The sequence below is a fragment of the Macrobrachium nipponense genome, chromosome 15, assembly GCF_015104395.2.
Source record: "Macrobrachium nipponense isolate FS-2020 chromosome 15, ASM1510439v2, whole genome shotgun sequence".
Lineage (NCBI taxonomy): Eukaryota > Metazoa > Arthropoda > Malacostraca > Decapoda > Palaemonidae > Macrobrachium > Macrobrachium nipponense.
In genome coordinates this window covers 9,349,233-9,368,060 of record NC_087208.1, presented here as the reverse complement: position 1 = coordinate 9,368,060, position 18,828 = coordinate 9,349,233, and the positions used below count along the sequence as shown (strand labels likewise).

General features: G+C 38.7%; 1 protein-coding gene across 1 annotated transcript; it reads left to right on the top strand.

Moving 5' to 3' along the window:
• The first annotated feature begins 10,581 nt into the window (after positions 1–10,581).
• On the top strand, positions 10,582–13,623 carry LOC135226949 (uncharacterized). Its single transcript, XM_064266631.1, has 5 exons — positions 10,582–10,600; positions 10,825–11,073; positions 11,250–11,768; positions 12,221–12,824; positions 13,512–13,623. Exons 1-5 carry the CDS (start codon positions 10,582–10,584, stop codon positions 13,621–13,623), a joined length of 1,503 nt encoding a protein of 500 aa, XP_064122701.1.
• Positions 13,624–18,828: the final 5,205 nt, after the last annotated feature.

The following is an 18,828-nucleotide window of genomic DNA, read 5'->3' as shown; positions in this document are numbered from 1 at the left end:
CCTATCTGCATATGCCAGATATTGTTTTCCACATATTTGAAACATATCCGTGACCGTCTGTTGAAAAGGATATTCAGGGGGTGGGGTAGGCAATAGCGGTTCCTTTTGTTGGGATGGAGCGATGACGTCACATGTTCTGCACTGCATCCTCTTGAGATTCAGTTGACCCTTCATCCCAGGCCAATACACAGCCTGCCGTGCCCTACGAATCATTGAATCAGAGCTTTGGTGGCCTGAGTGTAGGTTAGAGACAACTCGGTCTCGTAGTGACACAGGTATTACTAGACGTATGTGCCCTTCATCATATGAATACACCACCAGTTCGTCCATGATGCCAAGTCGGTCCCGTACGTTAAAATACGGCTTTATGCTGGAGTCGACTAGATTTCTTGATACCGGCCAAGAACCTGCGGCTACCATACTCTTTAGCAGCTGATATTCCACATCGCTTTCAGCAGCTTTTTTAAACAGAAATTCCAGTCGAGGGTTATGACGTCATCACTCAGCGACGTGATCAACGCTGCAACGCACGAACTCTCAACCTCCTCCCCCATCTCACTGTCACTCGCATTTATTGGGCTTCTGATTACTGGGTATCTTGAAAGAGTATCAGCTGCTGAGTTTTTCTTCCCAGGAATGTACTTCACTGTGAAACTGTATTGTAATATTTTTTCCTTTAATCGAAGCAAACGAGGATTTGCAATGTCTTTCAATTCTCTATCACCAAACACTTTGACCAGCGGATGGTGGTCAGTAACAAGGATAATATTGGGACATCCCAGTAGGAATAATCTAGCTTTCTGAAAGCACCATACCACGGCAGCAGCCTCTCCTTCAACGACTGCATAATTGACTTCTGCCGAGGTTAAATGTCTACTTCCACAGAGGGCAAGCTTCCATCCCCCTTTGCAACAAAATGGGACTTTATCCTCTTCGCAACTGCAATGTTGTTGTAACACCAGAAATCCCATCCCATCACGCGACCAGTCAGTGATTACCGCAGTTCGCCTAGATTTATCGTAATAGGCCAATCCATCCCCAATCAAATTGCATAAGATTTCTTTAGTCTTTTCGAATGCATTCTGTAACATTTCATCCCAGTATACCTTTCGACTGGTAGACTTTTTTAGGAGGTCTCGAAAGGGTTCCATTAGTTGAGAGGTAGCAACAAATGGTGCCAATTGGTTTACGAGGCCAAACCAAGACCTTATGTCAGTGATGGTTGGTTGATTTGGCATTGGGAAGCTCTTGATTGCAGACAACTTTTCCTCACCTGGCTTGAAATTGTCCCAACCTAATTCATAGCCTACAAAGTCTACCTCGCGTTGGCAAAATTGAAATTTATCAGGATTGAGGGTAACTCCGTTCTCTTCACATACTTGTAAAAAACTTATCGTGTGATAAAATGCTCCTTCCACAGTATCATCATATAGGAGAACATCATCGACACATTTAGATTTTCTCAGAATGTCCGCTATTACATCATCAAAGCGCTTTGAGTATGCATCCGAGGCAGACATGTCCCATTGGGGTCCTACAATACTGGTACCTACCCCATGGGGATATGAAGGTAGTCAGGTGCCGACTTTCCTCATCTAATTCCACTTGATGGAAACCAGAATAGGCATCTATTACAGTTTTGTATGAACGCACAGGTACACTGGATGCCATGTCGAACGGGGCAAAAGTGTGATGAGTTTCTCTTTTGCAATATTTGTTTAGCTTTTGGTAATCCACTGTTCTTCTTGGGTTTCCATTCCTTTTAGCTACTACTACCATTCGCGCACACCAATCGGTTGCAGTTCCTGTAGGAACGGGGCGGATTATTCCCAGTTTTACATCGTCGTCCAGCTGTTTTTTTACCTCTTGCTCCCAATGTTTGGGAATTGGAATTGGCATATGGCATGCGTATGGGACTGCATCAGGGAGAAGGTGAATATGGTGTGGCTTTCCCTTCATTACCGGTAATGGATTCCGTTTAGTATTGAATACCGTACCTGAGAAACGCTCCAAAATCCACCTTTTGAGCTTAGGTACATTAGCCTCCTGAGGGGAGAACAGCAACTCTATGACGTCATGGGTGTTGCTCCCATCACTGATGACGTCATTGGCATCCACACTATTGGGCCGTGCCCTACCAATATTATTTACTGATATTCCGTCTACCTTAACATGATGGGGAAAGTTTGCATCCACTAATCCTAAACCCTTACATACATCTATAGATAGGTATAGCCTAGAGACACCGCACACTACTAACACCTCTATGTTTAGAGCGTTATTTCTACCCAATGTTATTGTACAACGCACACTACCCAGTACTCTCATGGGTTTTTCGGCTGCATGATTAACCCTGGCGTTCGAACGATGCAACTGTTTCACGTTCAGTCCTAATTGATGCAAAACCTTTTCCCCCATAATACAAACTTCAGCCCCAGTATCGGCAATAGCATCAATAAATGCTTCATACATTGGTACATCACGTCTCATTTTATGTTCAACTTTTACGCGCACATGCGGTAGCTTTCCCGCCAATGCTGTCACCTGCTGGACCCCACAGTGCTGCACTAATGTGCATGCCGTCACTGACATGGTGTCGTCATCATGGTCAACTTCAATGCCTGCTGCTTTGTTATTCGTGCGTTTTTTTCTGCAATATCTAGCTAAATAACCCTTTACACCACACTTGTGGCAACACACTTCACTTGCATAGCAGCTAGATTTATTTTCCTCATGAAAGCGTCCACAATTACCACATCTCTTACCTGACATGAGTAGCTTACTATCCTTTTGTCGACGAAAGTTCGATTTTACTGCCACAACATCACTATGTTCTGTTTCATTATTATTATAGGGCAGCAATTCTTTCCCCACCTTGGCAGTAATGAGTCTCTGGTTAATTTTGCTGGCCCCACTATCCCTTTCAGCTGCCTCATATATTTCACACTTCTGTAGTATTTTGGCGACACTGTCATATTTTTCGTAGTCTTGGAGTATTTCTTGTTTCAATCCGCAGTTATTGAAACCACTGGCTAACCTGTGAGTCAGCATATAGTCCCTCATGTCATTTTGGCACCGAGGGCAGCGGAAAGCACAATCTAAAGCCAATTCCTGACACCGATGTACATATGTCTTCGCGGGTTCCATAGGCCCTTGCTGTGCACTAAAATATTTATCCCACAGAATTGCACGGTTCTCAGACTTTTGAGTTACTTCTTGGACGGCATCCAATGCCTGATGTAGAGAAAGGGCTTTCCATTCATCTGACGTGTAAACAAGCGTCCAGTGCCCTTTGTAACTGATCATCGCAGTTCAAACGAATGCTTAGCACAGCATCTTCAGTTGAAACCCTGCCAATTTGGAACCAATCTGTCATAGACCTACGCCACTTCCTAAATGCTCCTTGTGACATTTCGTACGAACATTTGTCGGGCATAATTGCTCTCATACCTGAGGGGGCACCACTGCTCTGTCGCTGCTGCAAGAAAAGGTTTGCCATGGCACTCAGAAGGTCCTCATTCCCACCATTGGTGCAGCTAAGTGCAGCCCGTCGAAGGGCCCCTCTTCTTGGTGTTGTTGAATATCTTGCACCCGACATCTTGAAGGCTTCCCAGGTCCTTATATCACTGCGCCATGTAAGCAGGTTGGGTATACTCAAACACGAGCAATATGCAATAGCTGTATTTTCACACAGTTCAATACATGATGAGCAGCAGTGCATGTGACAGTGATGAGGCTACGCTTAACCAAGCGAGACTGCCCCAGAGCCCAGACTCAATTTCTCCCGCCTTAAACACATTTTGGCGGGAATATAAGCAACTTACATATGCATCATATGGAAACATCCTACAAAGAGAACAGAACAGAATTAGCCATCATCATTGGCAGAAGCGATCAAGCTATCGTCATTAGAAGACCTGTATAATCCTACTTGATCTTCACCATGTAATCTCAGAGAATATAAGTATTTTTATACTTCGTGTTTTCTACTAAGAACCTCACATCAGAAAGAAATCATCATGAGTTTAACACATCGTCGTCATAACCAAAGAAGATAATACCGACTTCGTAAGTGATCTACAAACCCCAAGACACTCCAATGAATATGGAAGTGCAATACCAACTGACTTAGCGTAAGATTATCGCAAGTCTAACATTACCTCATAGGGCGCCTTATTATACGAGGCAACCGCCCTAATAATGGTGGCAGCGTACCAGAAGAACTCTAAAATGTCTTCCGAAAAAAAACCAGAATAATGAATACTGCATCGCATCAGAAGTCAACGGCTAAGAAAGCAAGAGATTCTTCAAGCAACTTAGTATCATCGTTTAGTGAGCAACTTCAGAAAACAACAAGAACTCTTCAACGACGACAAAAGCAAGAGATTCTTCAAGTAACTTAGTATCATCATTTAGTGAGCGTTTTCAGTAGTGAATAACTTCAAGAAACATAACCGACGTGTCCTTTTCCTACGGCAACGCAAGCTTCGTCTCTCATTAGAATCATTCAAGAAAACATCGTTATTGAGCGTTTCCGGCACTTCAAGAAACAAACCGAACGCGTCTGCAGCATCGGATCTACAAGGGCTCGAATCATCCAAACAACGCGCACGGGGAAAACTGAAGCCAAACCAGGTCATGCGCTAAAAACAGAGGGAGGACCAAGGCCGTGTGTCATTATCGGAACACCGTGACTTCCCACAAAAGCAAGCTAACTACAATTTTTTATTCATTTGGAGTAACTGAGTGTTTCCTTTGCAGGTCGAATTTCGTTATTCCTGTGGCTGAAGTTACGAGACATTCTTAATCTTACTTTTTTACAGAAATTATCTACATCATTGAGATGTCGCTCCTGCGAGTTTCTATCTTTGAGTTTCTGTTTCCAGAAGTTCTACTGAAATATCATAATCATATACTGTGTTAATTTTATCATTTTGGGTGATTATTAATCCTTTTACGTAACAAATCATGTTAAACAGTGAATATGCGTTTATGCAGTGGATGTCTGTATTTATACAGATGCATGGATAGGGTCGTTAGGCACCGTAGTGATTAGAAAACACACAAAAACAAGTGGAACACCCGTACAAATCTAGATAAATTAGAGGTAACACTATTTCGGGTCATGACAATAAATGCTCCTTTGCAAAGTCCCGATCGCAGTTTTAGCCTTGAGTGTTTTGAGTAAAAAAAAAAAAAAAATCTAACCTCAATGACTCAACTTAACTTTAAAAATATGGCTGGATTGCAAGGAATAACATGTCTATAAAAAACTTTCATTAGGCTAAATGCGCTGACCAGGATCCCTCACTATTTCAAATTTTAGCAAAGAATGAAGTAAACAACAGCATGTACAAACAGTTAATATTGAATGCAGTAGAGATAACTTGTCTTAATAGTAATCGCTCAGTTCCTAATAGTTCGTCATTCATACATTCGTTGCTTTATACGTAACCAGCAACATAATGCTAAAAACACACAATACGTTGCCGATGGTAATAAAGAGAAGGATCCTAATTATTGCAAAAAGAAATAGGTAAACAGTAGCCCTTTCAGAAACAAACAAATCGTGCTTAAGCAAACTTGGGTACTGTGTCACCTAGTCAAGCGGTCAGGGTCAGTTAAATCTGCCGAGTGTTCAAACCATAGCACATTCCACACAATAAGCGACTCTAGCAGAGCGGGAAAAGCGATGTTGGATCATACATGCCAATACCTTTTTGAATTAAAAAGGAATTTCCTATGAATCACACGACCGTATCAAGTAATCAGAGCAGGTTCTCGTTTTTTTTTAATACATAAGTTATTATAAGTAGTGGTGGATTAAGCCCGACTGTATGCGCCGTAAAAATTAGAATATCTTGTTTTATTCCTTTAGTACACGTAATATCCTGTATTTACAGACTCACCGTCTGTTGTTCGAACTTCCCTAATGAGAAGTCCGGATAAGCGAGCGCTTACAGATACCTCTATAGTTATAAAATACATTGATCTGTATCTAGTGTAATTGTAAGATATCCATCTAGGGGTATACAAAATATTATATTACCTCCTGCAAAATAAGGCGTGTTTATCAAAGGAAAATTCTATAAACCTTCAAACATATTTAAATCCGTTTGAACAAAAAGAGACAGCTGAGCAAATAATAACTTATATAGAGGAACAAATCATTGTCTCATAAATCGTGATATTGTTCAACAACCCAACAGAATTCTCCCAGAACCGCAGTCGCAGTTTGCACGCAAAATCTCGAGACGCATGCACCCTCGAATGTCTTAGTGCGTGTAAAAAGACTTTGCTGGGATCTGAAATTTTAATCCTTCCCGACACTCTGAAATATAACGATTTCCGCAAACAAAGCCCTAGACACGGTTGACTCGCAGCAACAAGTTAACCTAGTAATCCACAAAACCTATACATATAAATGTTGCATTTTTTTTTATTGTTGCTAATTTTTGATCACGCCTAATCAGTCGTAGATGAATCTCTCTTATACTCTATCTAAAGTAATATCCGTAAAGTCATTCAAGCAGAGGTGATTCAGCAGAAAATTTTTTTTATCTTTTATCTGAATACCAAGAAGTTTCTCCACTAGCGAGTGATCTCTGGGGAAAAAACGGATGTAATTTAACACAAAATACGGTCTAAGGACAAACATAAAGCTATATACGTACCTTCGTATAGACTCTCAATGAAATTTCAAAATAGAGATAAATGACGAAGTTGAAAAATGTTAGTAATAGGAGTCATTAGGAAATCAAATAGCCCATATAATTTTCCCTCAAACGTCAGAATAAATTTTTTTTTTTTTTTTTCACCAGCTTGGACTTACTTTAGGCTTTTACCAGATACCATTACCTAAGTGATTGTACCTCATACACCGTTTCAGCACACTCAGGGGACATTATCAATTTTTACGTATGCCTCCGGCTTACGTTGCGCCCCAATTACAATATAGTGTTTGGAGACTTTTAGGGGACACCCTACATGCTCATTGGTTGGTCTTGTAATCTTTTCTAATACCTTAGAAGTACATTCACATAAACTAGAGTTAGTGCTACAGAGAAAAAGACAAATAATCACAGAGTAAAATATCTAAATGTGAGTTTTTTAAAACCGAACATGTTTATCTAGGTTTTATGTGTCTAGTCAAGGTCTTAAAGTAGTCCATGATAAGGTGCCGGCTATTCATAACTTCCGGTACCTATTAACGTAAAAAGGGGATACAGCACTTTTGCGCTGTAGTGGGTATTACAATCGTATGTAAATATGTAACTCTTCAATCATGACAGCTCCTTTAACAGATGTTACGAAGAAGAGCATAGATTTATTATGGTCTAAAAAGCATCAACAGGCGTTCGATATCCTAAAAGCGGAATAATGCAGCTCACCTAACTTAAAAATCCATGATTTAAATAAGGAATTTTTTTTTATTGCAACAGACGCCTCAGACCAAGGGGTAAGAGGGGTACTACTTCAGTAATATGATAAACAGTTCTTTCCTATAGCTTTTTATTCATGTAAACTAAAGCCCTCTGAAAGTAAATATACAGTAATAGGCAAGGAAGGGCTAGGTATCTTTAACTCACTAGTACATTTTAAGTTCATAATCTACGGTTATCCTGTTAAGTCACTTACCGAGTTTTTCAAAGGCTTTAAACACAGTCCCAAAGGAACTTGTTGGCATATGATCATTCAGGTCTTTGAAGCCAAGTTAAGATATCTACCTGGGAAAGCAAATATCATAGCTGACGCATTATCCCGCAATCCCGCACCATACTGCAAAGAACCATTAATTGGACTAAAAGATATAGAGACATCCGTGCCTATTGTTAAAACCGTATCTAAACAAGAAAATTCATTAACCCAAGAGATTGCAAGCATTGAATATCTTGGTTGGAGCGCCGAACTGTTACAAACTGAACAAAGCAAGAGTCAACAGCTAAGCAAAACAATAAAAACACTTCGAACGGAAACAGGGTCAGCAGCAATAGGCAAAACAATAAACACTTCGAACGGAAACAGGGTCAGCGGCTAAGCAAAACAATAAACACTTCGAGCAGAAACCCTAAAGCAAAAGTGTATTTAAAGTATGTGTATCAGAATAATGTAATCAAATGTAATATTATATGTAGGTCCGTGACGAGGAAAACCCGAAGAACACAGCAGATGACTAACGATCAGGTAGTAGTAATAATCTCTTCTATACCAATCGTCCTAAACTGGTTCCATTCCGTCATCCAGGGTTCCCTATTATGTCACAGAAAGCCAAATCACTGTTTTACTGGCCTACAATGCTTACAAATATAAAAAGCACATAACTAATTGTAACACTTGTCATGAAAACACGGGACACACTAAGACACATATCAGTTTAAGGGCCTATCCCGTGCCAAATCAATCTTTGAAAGAATATACGTAGAATTGTTAACAGAATTACGAGTCTGACAGAGGAAATAAACACTTCTTAGTGTTAATAGTTCCCCTTGACACGTTATATAGAATTAATAGCACTAAAAAACAAACACCGCAATTGAGTGCGCTAGGAATATTTATGGGTGCTAAATCAGTAAACATGGAATTCAACACATAATAATCTCTGACTTGGGTGGTGTAAATCAATAATAATCTCCTTAACTCGCTGTGTGAATTCCTTTCCATTAAGAAAACCAGTACTATATTTTATCACCCAGCGTCAATCGGTTTGGTAGAATAAGAGATAAATAGGAAAGTGTCAATGTCTTACGAGTTACATTCGTGATATTGGATCCGAACTGGATTACAGCGGTTCTCGCGGTTTTAAATACCTTTATCATTCATATCTTGTATCTGTAGAAATGATACCGCAAGTAGCCTTATACGGTACGCCACTAGAACACTTTTCCACATATTCAAGCCAACCATTAATTTATCAAATATATATAAAAAAATATATAAATAAATAAATATAAAAAATAAAATAAATATGGATACAAGTGGAGTCAATATAATACACTCCGTAAGAAGTCGGAAGGGTTACAAATTATAACAAAAAGGGAATCACGATAAAATCAATAAGCAAAACGTAACCATAGGTTAATTAAATATCCAAATATATATGCGTAAAGATTTGAACTCTAACTTAACGCTTTAGTAATGACAAATAAGCTAAAATTTCAAAAACATATCAAAACCTAAAGACATATTGTCTGTCCCGGTGATTTATATTCGTAGTCAATGGAAAAAAAAAATAAATAAATAAAATAAAATAAAATAGATTTTGAAGTCAGGAAGTCTAGAAGTGAAAATGTTATCTATGGAATAATCCTATATGGATCTTACAGGGCAAATAATATATATAGAATTTGTATGGAAACCTTTTTCATTAGTTTGAATACGAAATATCTAATTTAACATAATTACATTTATTTACAATCATGCAGATTTCCAACATGAAACTAATATATTGTTCAATTTTGGTACTGTTTTTTTTTTCAGACATTCTTCTCGTGTGGGTCGAGTATTAAAAAACAAAAAAATTATACTAAAGTCGTATTTATTACAGCAAGTAACGTAACTCTTAGCTGGCTGAGAGCAATCTCCTGCCAGGACGACATCATCAGTTCTGAAGGTGCATGGTGCGTCTGCCGACTCATCGTTGTTCTTTTTAACCTCAATAAACCGCTTGCAAAGCAGGTTGACTGGAGAAAGGAATGCTTAGCTCATGAACTTCACATGTGGTTCATAGGTCCAGGGCCCGTGAGAGGGGGGTGAAGCTGGTTTCTTTACACCAGGGCCCGGTCTCAAAGGGGGCCCGGCCTCAAAGGGGGCAGTCACCCGACCAGGAGGGAAAAAAATGGGAGAGCAAATGGAGAGAGAGAGAGAGATAGAGAGAATACTAATATGCAAAACACACCATAAACATATGTATATATATAATAGACGTTTCTACAGTTTATCAGTAAAATAATAGTTGTTGAAAAACTTTTTCTAAATAATCTTAAGCCTGGAGTGACACCACGTAATTACGTAAATGAATGCAGCTCAGCTGTGTTGGAATATAAGCGATGTCAACTCTCCGTCTCGCTCAGTCACCATCATTCTGATTGGCAGGATGTACATCGTCTTTCTCATTCCTTGGCAAATATTTCAGTAAGTTACAGAACTTACAGCAGTGGTTCCCAACCTGGGGGAAATGGTATGGACCGTATAGTGTTATGTGCATTGTTTATTTACACCAGTTTGTTTATGATAGTTTATCCATATTTTCCTTTAAAATATATGCAGACAGTCACACCTGGTTGTTTTTCATAATTTTATTGGGGGAGGGGAGGGGGAGGCTTACATCGCATGGTTCTTACCCTTTAGCTGGATAATGCCTAAATAGGCGGTTATACCTACAGGTCTATAGCTTATAGGCTTGCCGCTTGCTTTGCTCACCAAATAGGCTGCTTCAAAGAAAAAATTCCAAAGTCGATTTTTGAGTCCAAGTCCATCCCTGTTAAATTAAATGAAATTGTTCAATAACAACATGTACATTTTTTAAACAAATTGACCACCAAAACTGTTGAGTATGTACCATGTAATGGTGTAAATGTCATAATGTCATTATCACAATTGGGTTTGCTTTAGCCTTTAAGGGTAAAGTAAAATTTTTTTTCCCTCTTCTTTCATGACTGCATAATGTATTCTAACAAATCAAGGGTGCACAGAAGCGGAAAGAAAAACAAGCTAGGGAAGTAGGCTGTTTCAAAGTGTGCAGAACATTATTTGAAGTGGGTGTTAAGAAAATAGACACAATAGACACTAATGTAGAAGAACAGAATATCTTGCCCTCATCCTCAGAGTCAGACCCCTCAACTTCACAGTCATTAGTCCAGGATGCCCAACAGGAAGCCGAATCCGATGTAATAAATGCAGAACCCAAAGACACTGAACAACAAAGAGATATAGGTTTGATCCCTGATAGGCCATCTCGAGTGCAGATTGAAGATTTTGTTAGACAGGGCCCTCAGCCAATACCAAGTCAAATTGCTTCAGATGATAAGGGTAACAGTTTCCCTTATACAGTTTTGAAAGTTCAGAGACCAAATGGTGAAACTGGAAAACGAGATTGGCTAGTGTATAGTCAGCGTAAAAGAGCGCTTTTTTGTTTTCCTTGTCGACTGTTTATTGCAGGATGTACACAACAGCCAAAACACCTTCAAATTTGGCTTCATGTGGCATTGGAAAACAATCGTCATGGAAAAAACTTTATAACCGCATTCCAGAACATGAGCATACAAACTACCACAAACAGTGTTATCTAGACTGGCGTCAGTTAGAAGCACGTTTGAAAGAGGAATCTGGAATTGATGATCAGTTACAGAGATCAATTCAGTCTGAGAAAAGTAAATGGAAGCTAATTCTAAAACGAATCTTGGATGTTGTACTGACTTTAGGAGAGCGAGGCCTTTCATTTCAAGGAGAGTCTAGCATGATATGTGATACAAATAATGGAAATTTTCTTGGTATAATTGAGCTGCTTTCTCGTTATGATCCCATTCTTCAAGATCATGTATCTAAAGTGAGAGAAGCTCAGAAGGATGGGAAGCGTCGTCAGGCTCATTATCTTTCCTATTCGTCACAAAATGAATTCATTCAATTATGTGCCGAAAAGGTTAAAGACTGTATTCTTAATGAGCGTGATCAGGCCAAATATTATTCAATAATGGTTGATGCTACCCCGGATATGTCACATACTGAACAAAGTACATTCATCCTGAGATACCTAACTTGTGATGAATGTGGTAAATACCTGATACAAGAGAGATTTCTTTCATTTATTGATGACAGTAAGAAGACAGGGGCAGACATTTCAGAGATGATATTAAAATTTCTTAGTGATTCTCATATTCCTTTTGAAGATTGCAGAGGTTAGGGATACGACAATGGTAGTAATATGTCAGGTGAGTACAATGGAGTCCAGAGCCATCTTAAAAGAAAGAATCCTCTCTGCTTGTTCTCACCTTGTGGCTGTCATTCCTTAAACTTGTGTGGTTCTGATGCTGCTGCTTGTTGCAAAGAGGTAGTAACATTTTTTGGGATGGTACAGACAGTATATAATATTTGCTCGAGCAGTCCCAAACGCTGGGAGATACTTAAGAGTCACATTTCGGCATCTCTTCACGGTGGACAGATAGAGTAGCTAGTGTCAGGCCCTTTGCACACCATTTACCTGGTATTCTCGCTTCACTTAAAGAAATATCCCAACTGAAGAGTTTAACAGCTAAAACTAAAGTAGATGTGGCAGCCGCTATTAAGTATGTGTCTTCTTTTGAATGTATTTTGATGGCTGCTTTTTGGTTCAAGTTATTGAATTCAATAGATCAGAGAAATCAGGTGATTCAAGCTCAGTCTTCTACTGTAGATATTGAAGTAAAAAACATAGAGGACTTGGAAACTGAATTGCAGTCTCTCAAAAAGAAGTGGCATTTAATTTATGATGAAGCCAAAGTTGTTGTAGTTGCCATGAACATTGACCCAGTATTTCGAGTCACTCGGAAAGGAAAAAGAAAATCCTTTTTTGATGACTCCGACTCTGATGATGATAAGGTATCAGGTGAAGATTCACTTATACAGACAGACGAACATAGGTTTAAGAAAGAAGTGTTTTTTAAGGTTATTGACACAGTATGTGAGAGACTAAACAAGCGTTACCAGGCCATCTTCCAGATTAACAAACTATTTGGGTTTCTGTGGTCATATCTTGATATGACTGATGAAGTGATAGTAAATGATTCTAAAACCTTTAGCACTGAGTATAGCAAAGACATCTCTAGTGACAAGCTAACTGAGGAAATTCTGTACCTTAAGAATATACATAAAGCCAATTTAGATGACAACTCTCTCTCTCCACTTCTGCTTCTTAATAAGATCACAAAATTAAAACTACAAGATTTGTTTCCAAATATATGCATAGCCTTGAGAATTTTCTTGACGTTGCCAGTCACAGTTGCCTCTGCAAAAAGATCCTTTAGCAAATTAAAGTTGATTAAGAATCACTTAAGAAGCACAATGGGACAAGAGAGATTATCATCACTAAGTCTTTTAAGCATTGAAAGTGATTTGGCACGAAAGATTGATTTTGATGATTTAATTGAGTGTTTTGCTGCTAGAAAAGCAAGGAAAGGAGTATTTCTTTAATAATTATACATGTATACTTGTATGAAACAGTCACATTTATGATTTATTTAATATAGGGAAAATTGAATTTCAAATTCATCAAAACTTTATTATGCATGATAATTATACACAACATGCAACAGGCCAACAGTGACTTACTGCACAATGCCACTTTAATGAGTTTCATGAGTAAGTGTTGTTTATCTCAAATTATACGTAATGTAATAACAAAATAAGTTGTTAACTGCAAGTCATAAATAAAGCTCCAACACGGCAAGATGAACAGAATTTACATCCTACCAGTGAACATTTATGGCTTTAAATTGGCTCTTAAAATTGGTCAAATTCTAAAATCCTGATCCCCCCAGCTGGATGGGCTCACTTCGCTCGCCAAATGGTAGGGGGCCAATGACACTCACAGTACCAGGGCCCAGTGATGGCTCTCCCTGGCCCTGCATAGGTCACGATGACATGACATAGCCATAACCTATTCTTATCCGTGTGTGCAATGCAATTAGTTAAGGATTGCAATCGTTTTAAAATGAATAAACAAAATAAGCAAACAGAATTTCTATAACAACAAAATGAATTAATTTTTTCTGAACCTCATAGACAATTAGAGTCAATAAATCAGCTTATGACATTGGTAAACAGACGTTTTGAAGTATCAAGGCATGTATATGAAAAATTTACTTGCAACATTAGCCTATGACAATTCAAGTAAATCACATTCATGGGAAAATGTCACATTTTCTTGAAAAACCCAAAGTTTATATAGAAATTAGTTACATAGTGAGTTTTTTCGTTGCATCTCCTACCTATTAATAAAGTTTTAAAAATTAACCTCAGAGGATGCGTGCGAGAAATTTGAATATGAAACCTTTGTTAGGGGCACATAGGATAGGATTTTATCACAGCTTAATTTCAGTTAGCACAGAGAAATACAGAATCATGATTAATATTCTCTTTGACTCTTATGTTGCCTGGCAATCTTACAAATAGCTCCGTTTTCCACTTCTTTGACTAGTAACTTACTACCAGTAATATCAAATTTTCTTTGGGATTCGTAATGATATCTGTTTATTTTTTATAATTATGGATATTTTTACAGTCATCATATACCTGGATAGGTTCACTCATTGTTAATGCCATGGATAAAAAAAGTTTGTACAGCTGACTCTTTTGAATTCCACAAATATCAGCGAATTCATGTGGGTTAAGTCTGGTTCTAAATGGTTTTCTCCCCCCCTGTATTTGGATGTCGTCTGAATTTACTTTGCCCTTGTGACAAGTATAATTTCACTTGCAGGCTGATTAATGGAACCTGGTTACAGTATCCTGCAGTACGAGAGTTTCACATCGCAACTTCAAAAAATCGTTCGTTGCTGCGGACGACGGCAGTCGAGTAACAACCGCCTACAATGTGAAGGGAATAAGCACCATCATGGACTTCTTCGACCGACACCGTATCCCGTCGTTAATCTCGTTTTAATGCGGAACGCTCCGGCGGCTGTCGGAAATAGACTACAAAAGGGATATACTTCCGACAATTACGACCCGAAGGATATTCAACTCTACTTTGCTGGCGAAGGACTCGTGCTGGGGGTGATTTTATTCATCGCAAATGTAATCGTGTGGCTTAGGATGCAGAGAACAAGTATGAGCGCAAAATAGAACGTTGGACCCCGCCAGGCAATTTTCCCCTTGTTTTAACCATTTGGAATTGGCCATTTCATTTGGCTATAAATGTTTGTCTGGAACTGTGTAATGGACGAAAAGTTGTTCGAACGCTAGTTAAATGTGTAGTAGTATAACCTCAGTCATGTATCCTATATATAAAGTATCATGTATCCTATATATAAATGATCATAAATAACAGAGTCGAAATATATCTTTGCGTGTACGCAATAGGAATCTATTATATAAATGATAATAAATAACAGAATCGAAATATATCTTTACGTGTACGCAATAAGAATCTATTTAAAGTGCACATATATTAATCATAATTATATGAATCCATATACATATGTATAAACAAATCAGGTAGCCTATAATTTGTTACCTTTTATCTTACCAATAACTGCAGATATATAACAGTTAGTATAAAAATCAACGAATCAATCAGCATAAACATTAATAATTTTATCAATTCATATATGAAATTTTTATTAGTTAAAATATGATTTTTATCATGTTATCAGAGTACATCAGTATTTTCTGTAGCATATGTATCGTAATGAGATGAAGTGAAAAACTGTATCAGTATATATCACGTGATCAGTATTATTTACCAATATCATTATGTTTTATATCTTATAACTTGAATCTGTATTTGTGTACACCATGAATTTTTTGTTACTTATAAGTATTTTCTATTTATCTATATATATTCACATAGTGTCTGTATCACACTCCTATAAGTCAAATGCAAGTCAAGCTTGAGTAATGTTCAGTGGTTGGTTTTGGTAGCTGACAAAGCTTTTATGTAAGTGGTTACATAATAAAAATATGGAATGTTACTCCATATATATATAAAAGACTAAAACTAAAGAGGTCAACCAGATTGCTTGCAGGAATGTGATCAGACCAGAGACGATAAAGTATGTAGGCTAAGATGACGTGCTGTCACTTGTGTTCATTCATTGTTTTGAAACATTAGTCCAAGCTCCCTGCTTGAGACAACTACCGCGACCTGTAGCTCAAGCGGCCTACGTGATTAGTAACTATGTCATCTGATTGTATGTTCGTATGTTCGAGCTACTGTCTACTCCTTTATGACTTGTAACCGAGATGGTAGTCAGAATAGAGTTAGCCATCATCATTGGCAGACCTGTACCTCTTTACCTAAGCTTTATCATGTAGAAGAGAACAGAACAGAATTAGCAGAAGCGATCAAGCTATCATCATTAGAAGACCTGTACAATCCTACTTGATCTTCACCATGTAATCTCAGAGAATATAAGTATTTTTATACTTTGTGTTTTCTACTAAGAACCTCACATCAGAAAGAAATCATCATGAGTTTAACACATCGTCGTCATAACCAAAGAAGATAATACCGACTTCGTAAGTGATCTACAAACCCCAAGACACTCAAATGAATATGGAAGTGCAATACCAACCGACTTAGCGTAAGATTATCGCAAGTCTAACATTACCTCATAGGGCGCCTTATTATACGAGGCAACCGCCCTAATACTTACAGGTGTAACACTTTATTTTACTATCACCAGAGGTGTCCTGCTTCTGAGGCTGCTGATTGTGCTTCTGCTTAGAATGCTGTTTAGCCATTGCTTTTAATCCCACAGGTTCTTCTTTGCTTGATGTCGCCCTGTTGTGCAATGCTAATAGCCTTTCTTCCATCACAAGCTTGCTCTTTACATTTCTTGATGTGAGCATATTCAGATCACCCTCGAAGGATCTCGCAAAAGCGTCATACTCCCTGAGAAAGCAGCAAAGCAAGTGTCATTTATTGGGATGCCACCCATTTTCACCTTCTGAATCAACTCATGCATCTTGGAAATGTAATCTGCCATCGGCATTGATGGCACTTTATCCAACCTAGCCATTTCCTTGAAAAACAGTATGGTGTGAATAATCCCAAATTCACCTTACATTTCCATAAGTGTGTCCCACACTTTCTTTGCGAATTTAAACTCACCAACATCGTAGAGAGTAGAGCTATGCAGCGCCTCGATAATGACTCCCTGAGCTCAGCGATTGACTCTGGCTTGTTCTTGGTTAAGCTCTGCCAAGGCCTCTTCTTCATTCTCATTATCGTGGACGTCATTCCCAAACCCAGGTTCAATGACATTCCAACAACTCTTGTCAATCAGTCTTGCTTCGATCCTCTTCAACCACAGGTAGTAGTTTGCCCCATCACACTGTAGAAGGATCTTCTAGGAGGTCTCTTCCCTTTCTTCACATTCGGCCATTTTGAACTTACTTCTTGATGAAATGCTTTAAGGGAAGTTTAGCTATAGGCTAACACTTTCTTCAGTCTAAACGATATCACACTTTTCAATCAATCCTGATGTGTTCTGGGCCCATAACCTGTTGACCTTATTAAGTTCTAGACTTTCTAGGATTAGTTTCACTTGTTAACAGAGTTCCAGGAATGGGCTGATTGATACACTTGTGTTGTTGTCGGTAGATTTTATTCAGACTGAAAGAGGGAAGCGGGAACAACCGAACATGTTGCATTGTTTACATACTGGTGGCGCCACCACTCGCCAGCAAGAAAGACTAAATACTAAAGAAAATCGACATACAAGCGACGAGTGCAATTTCACTAACACAACATGAACAATACAAATCACAATATGCTAACAATAACCACCTTTGATAGGTATGTTATGGTGCCATAACTCTATTATCGTCCCCTTCTGGAGGCGCAGATTACCGAAACTCGGTGCGTTATGGCGCCATAAATTGCCGATTTTATGGCTCTAAATAAGTGCCATAAAACCGGATTGCCATCAACCAAGTTCGCCGATATACCTATATATATATATATATATATATATATATATATATATATATATATATATATATATATAGATAAAGCAATTTCATGATCTGGTTTTGTCAAATTAACGTAATGTATTGTAAATTTTCTTAAATCAGCCTTGTTCTCTTATATTAAGTTCAGCAGCTGTATTTTTTTTACGTTAATACGTTAACGTAACGTTCATTGGTTTTGCTCAGTGATTCCTCCTCTTGTTGTGAATTACCTAACTATCGTGTTAACGATTGTTTTTATTTTGTTTTCGAGTTGGAATGGAACTGTAGTGCAGTGAGTGGAGGCCGGCCTAAGACAGTTCGGGCTTGTATAAGCTTTTGGACGTACGCTCTTTTGTAAGCAGCCTTCTGGAGAGTTATCTTATGCCTTTTGGAGGAATACTCTGATGGACCTTTCTTTGGAAGTGGTTTTGCGTAGATGTGCTGAGCCATCTATGGTGTACGTACATCATTGGAGTTTGATCACGGCTGTGGTATCGCAGGTGTTAGTCACTTGCGACTCCTGTACTCCTGTTTCCCGCCGGAGGATTTGGCGGAAGACGTGGTCGTCGCTGTCCTGCCACGTAGGAGGCGCTACGCCAACCACTGTCCTGTGTTGTCCATCTCCAGCTGCTGGTCCAGGAGAGCTTAGGGCTCGTGAGGAGGCACATAGGGAGGCAATTGCCAGGTAAGAGGTGATTATCCTGTGTTGTCCCTCGGGATCGAACTCGACCTCTGTGTCTACCTGGACAATTTGTGAGCTCCCTTGTTTAGCTGTTGGAAGGTTGAAGTGACCTCCATGAACTCCTGTGCACGTCGTAGTACGTGAGAATTTACGTATTTAGTCTATTTATATATGTATATACATGTTGTATTGAGGCAGGAGTATTGGGTATTCGATGACCCTCTGAATATTTATTTGAATTAGATTTAAGTTTAGTACCACCACGGATAGGTAGGAGGTTTTAAGGCTTTCCTAACTTTATTTCCTCTAGTCTTCCTTCTTTCTTATAGTTGTAAGCTAGTGGTTTCATTATTAGGCCCGTGTTGTTATTATTCGAGCCTTTGGCACATTGTCCTTTCTTTACTTTGTTAGGGTAGCTTTCAGAGTTTAGGAGTCCTTGTGAGCCCATTATTTGTTCCATGTCTATTTTGTATATTAAGTTTTCTCACAAGGCTGAT

Bases quoted from the DNA above. Each gene is read 5' to 3' on its own strand.
- LOC135226949 (XM_064266631.1), top strand. The intron at 11,074-11,249 runs GTGAAACTGGAA...ACCGCATTCCAG, and splicing joins GAAAGTTCAGAGACCAAATG to AACATGAGCATACAAACTAC. The intron at 12,825-13,511 runs GTACCTTAAGAA...TGATCCCCCCAG, and splicing joins AAGCTAACTGAGGAAATTCT to CTGGATGGGCTCACTTCGCT.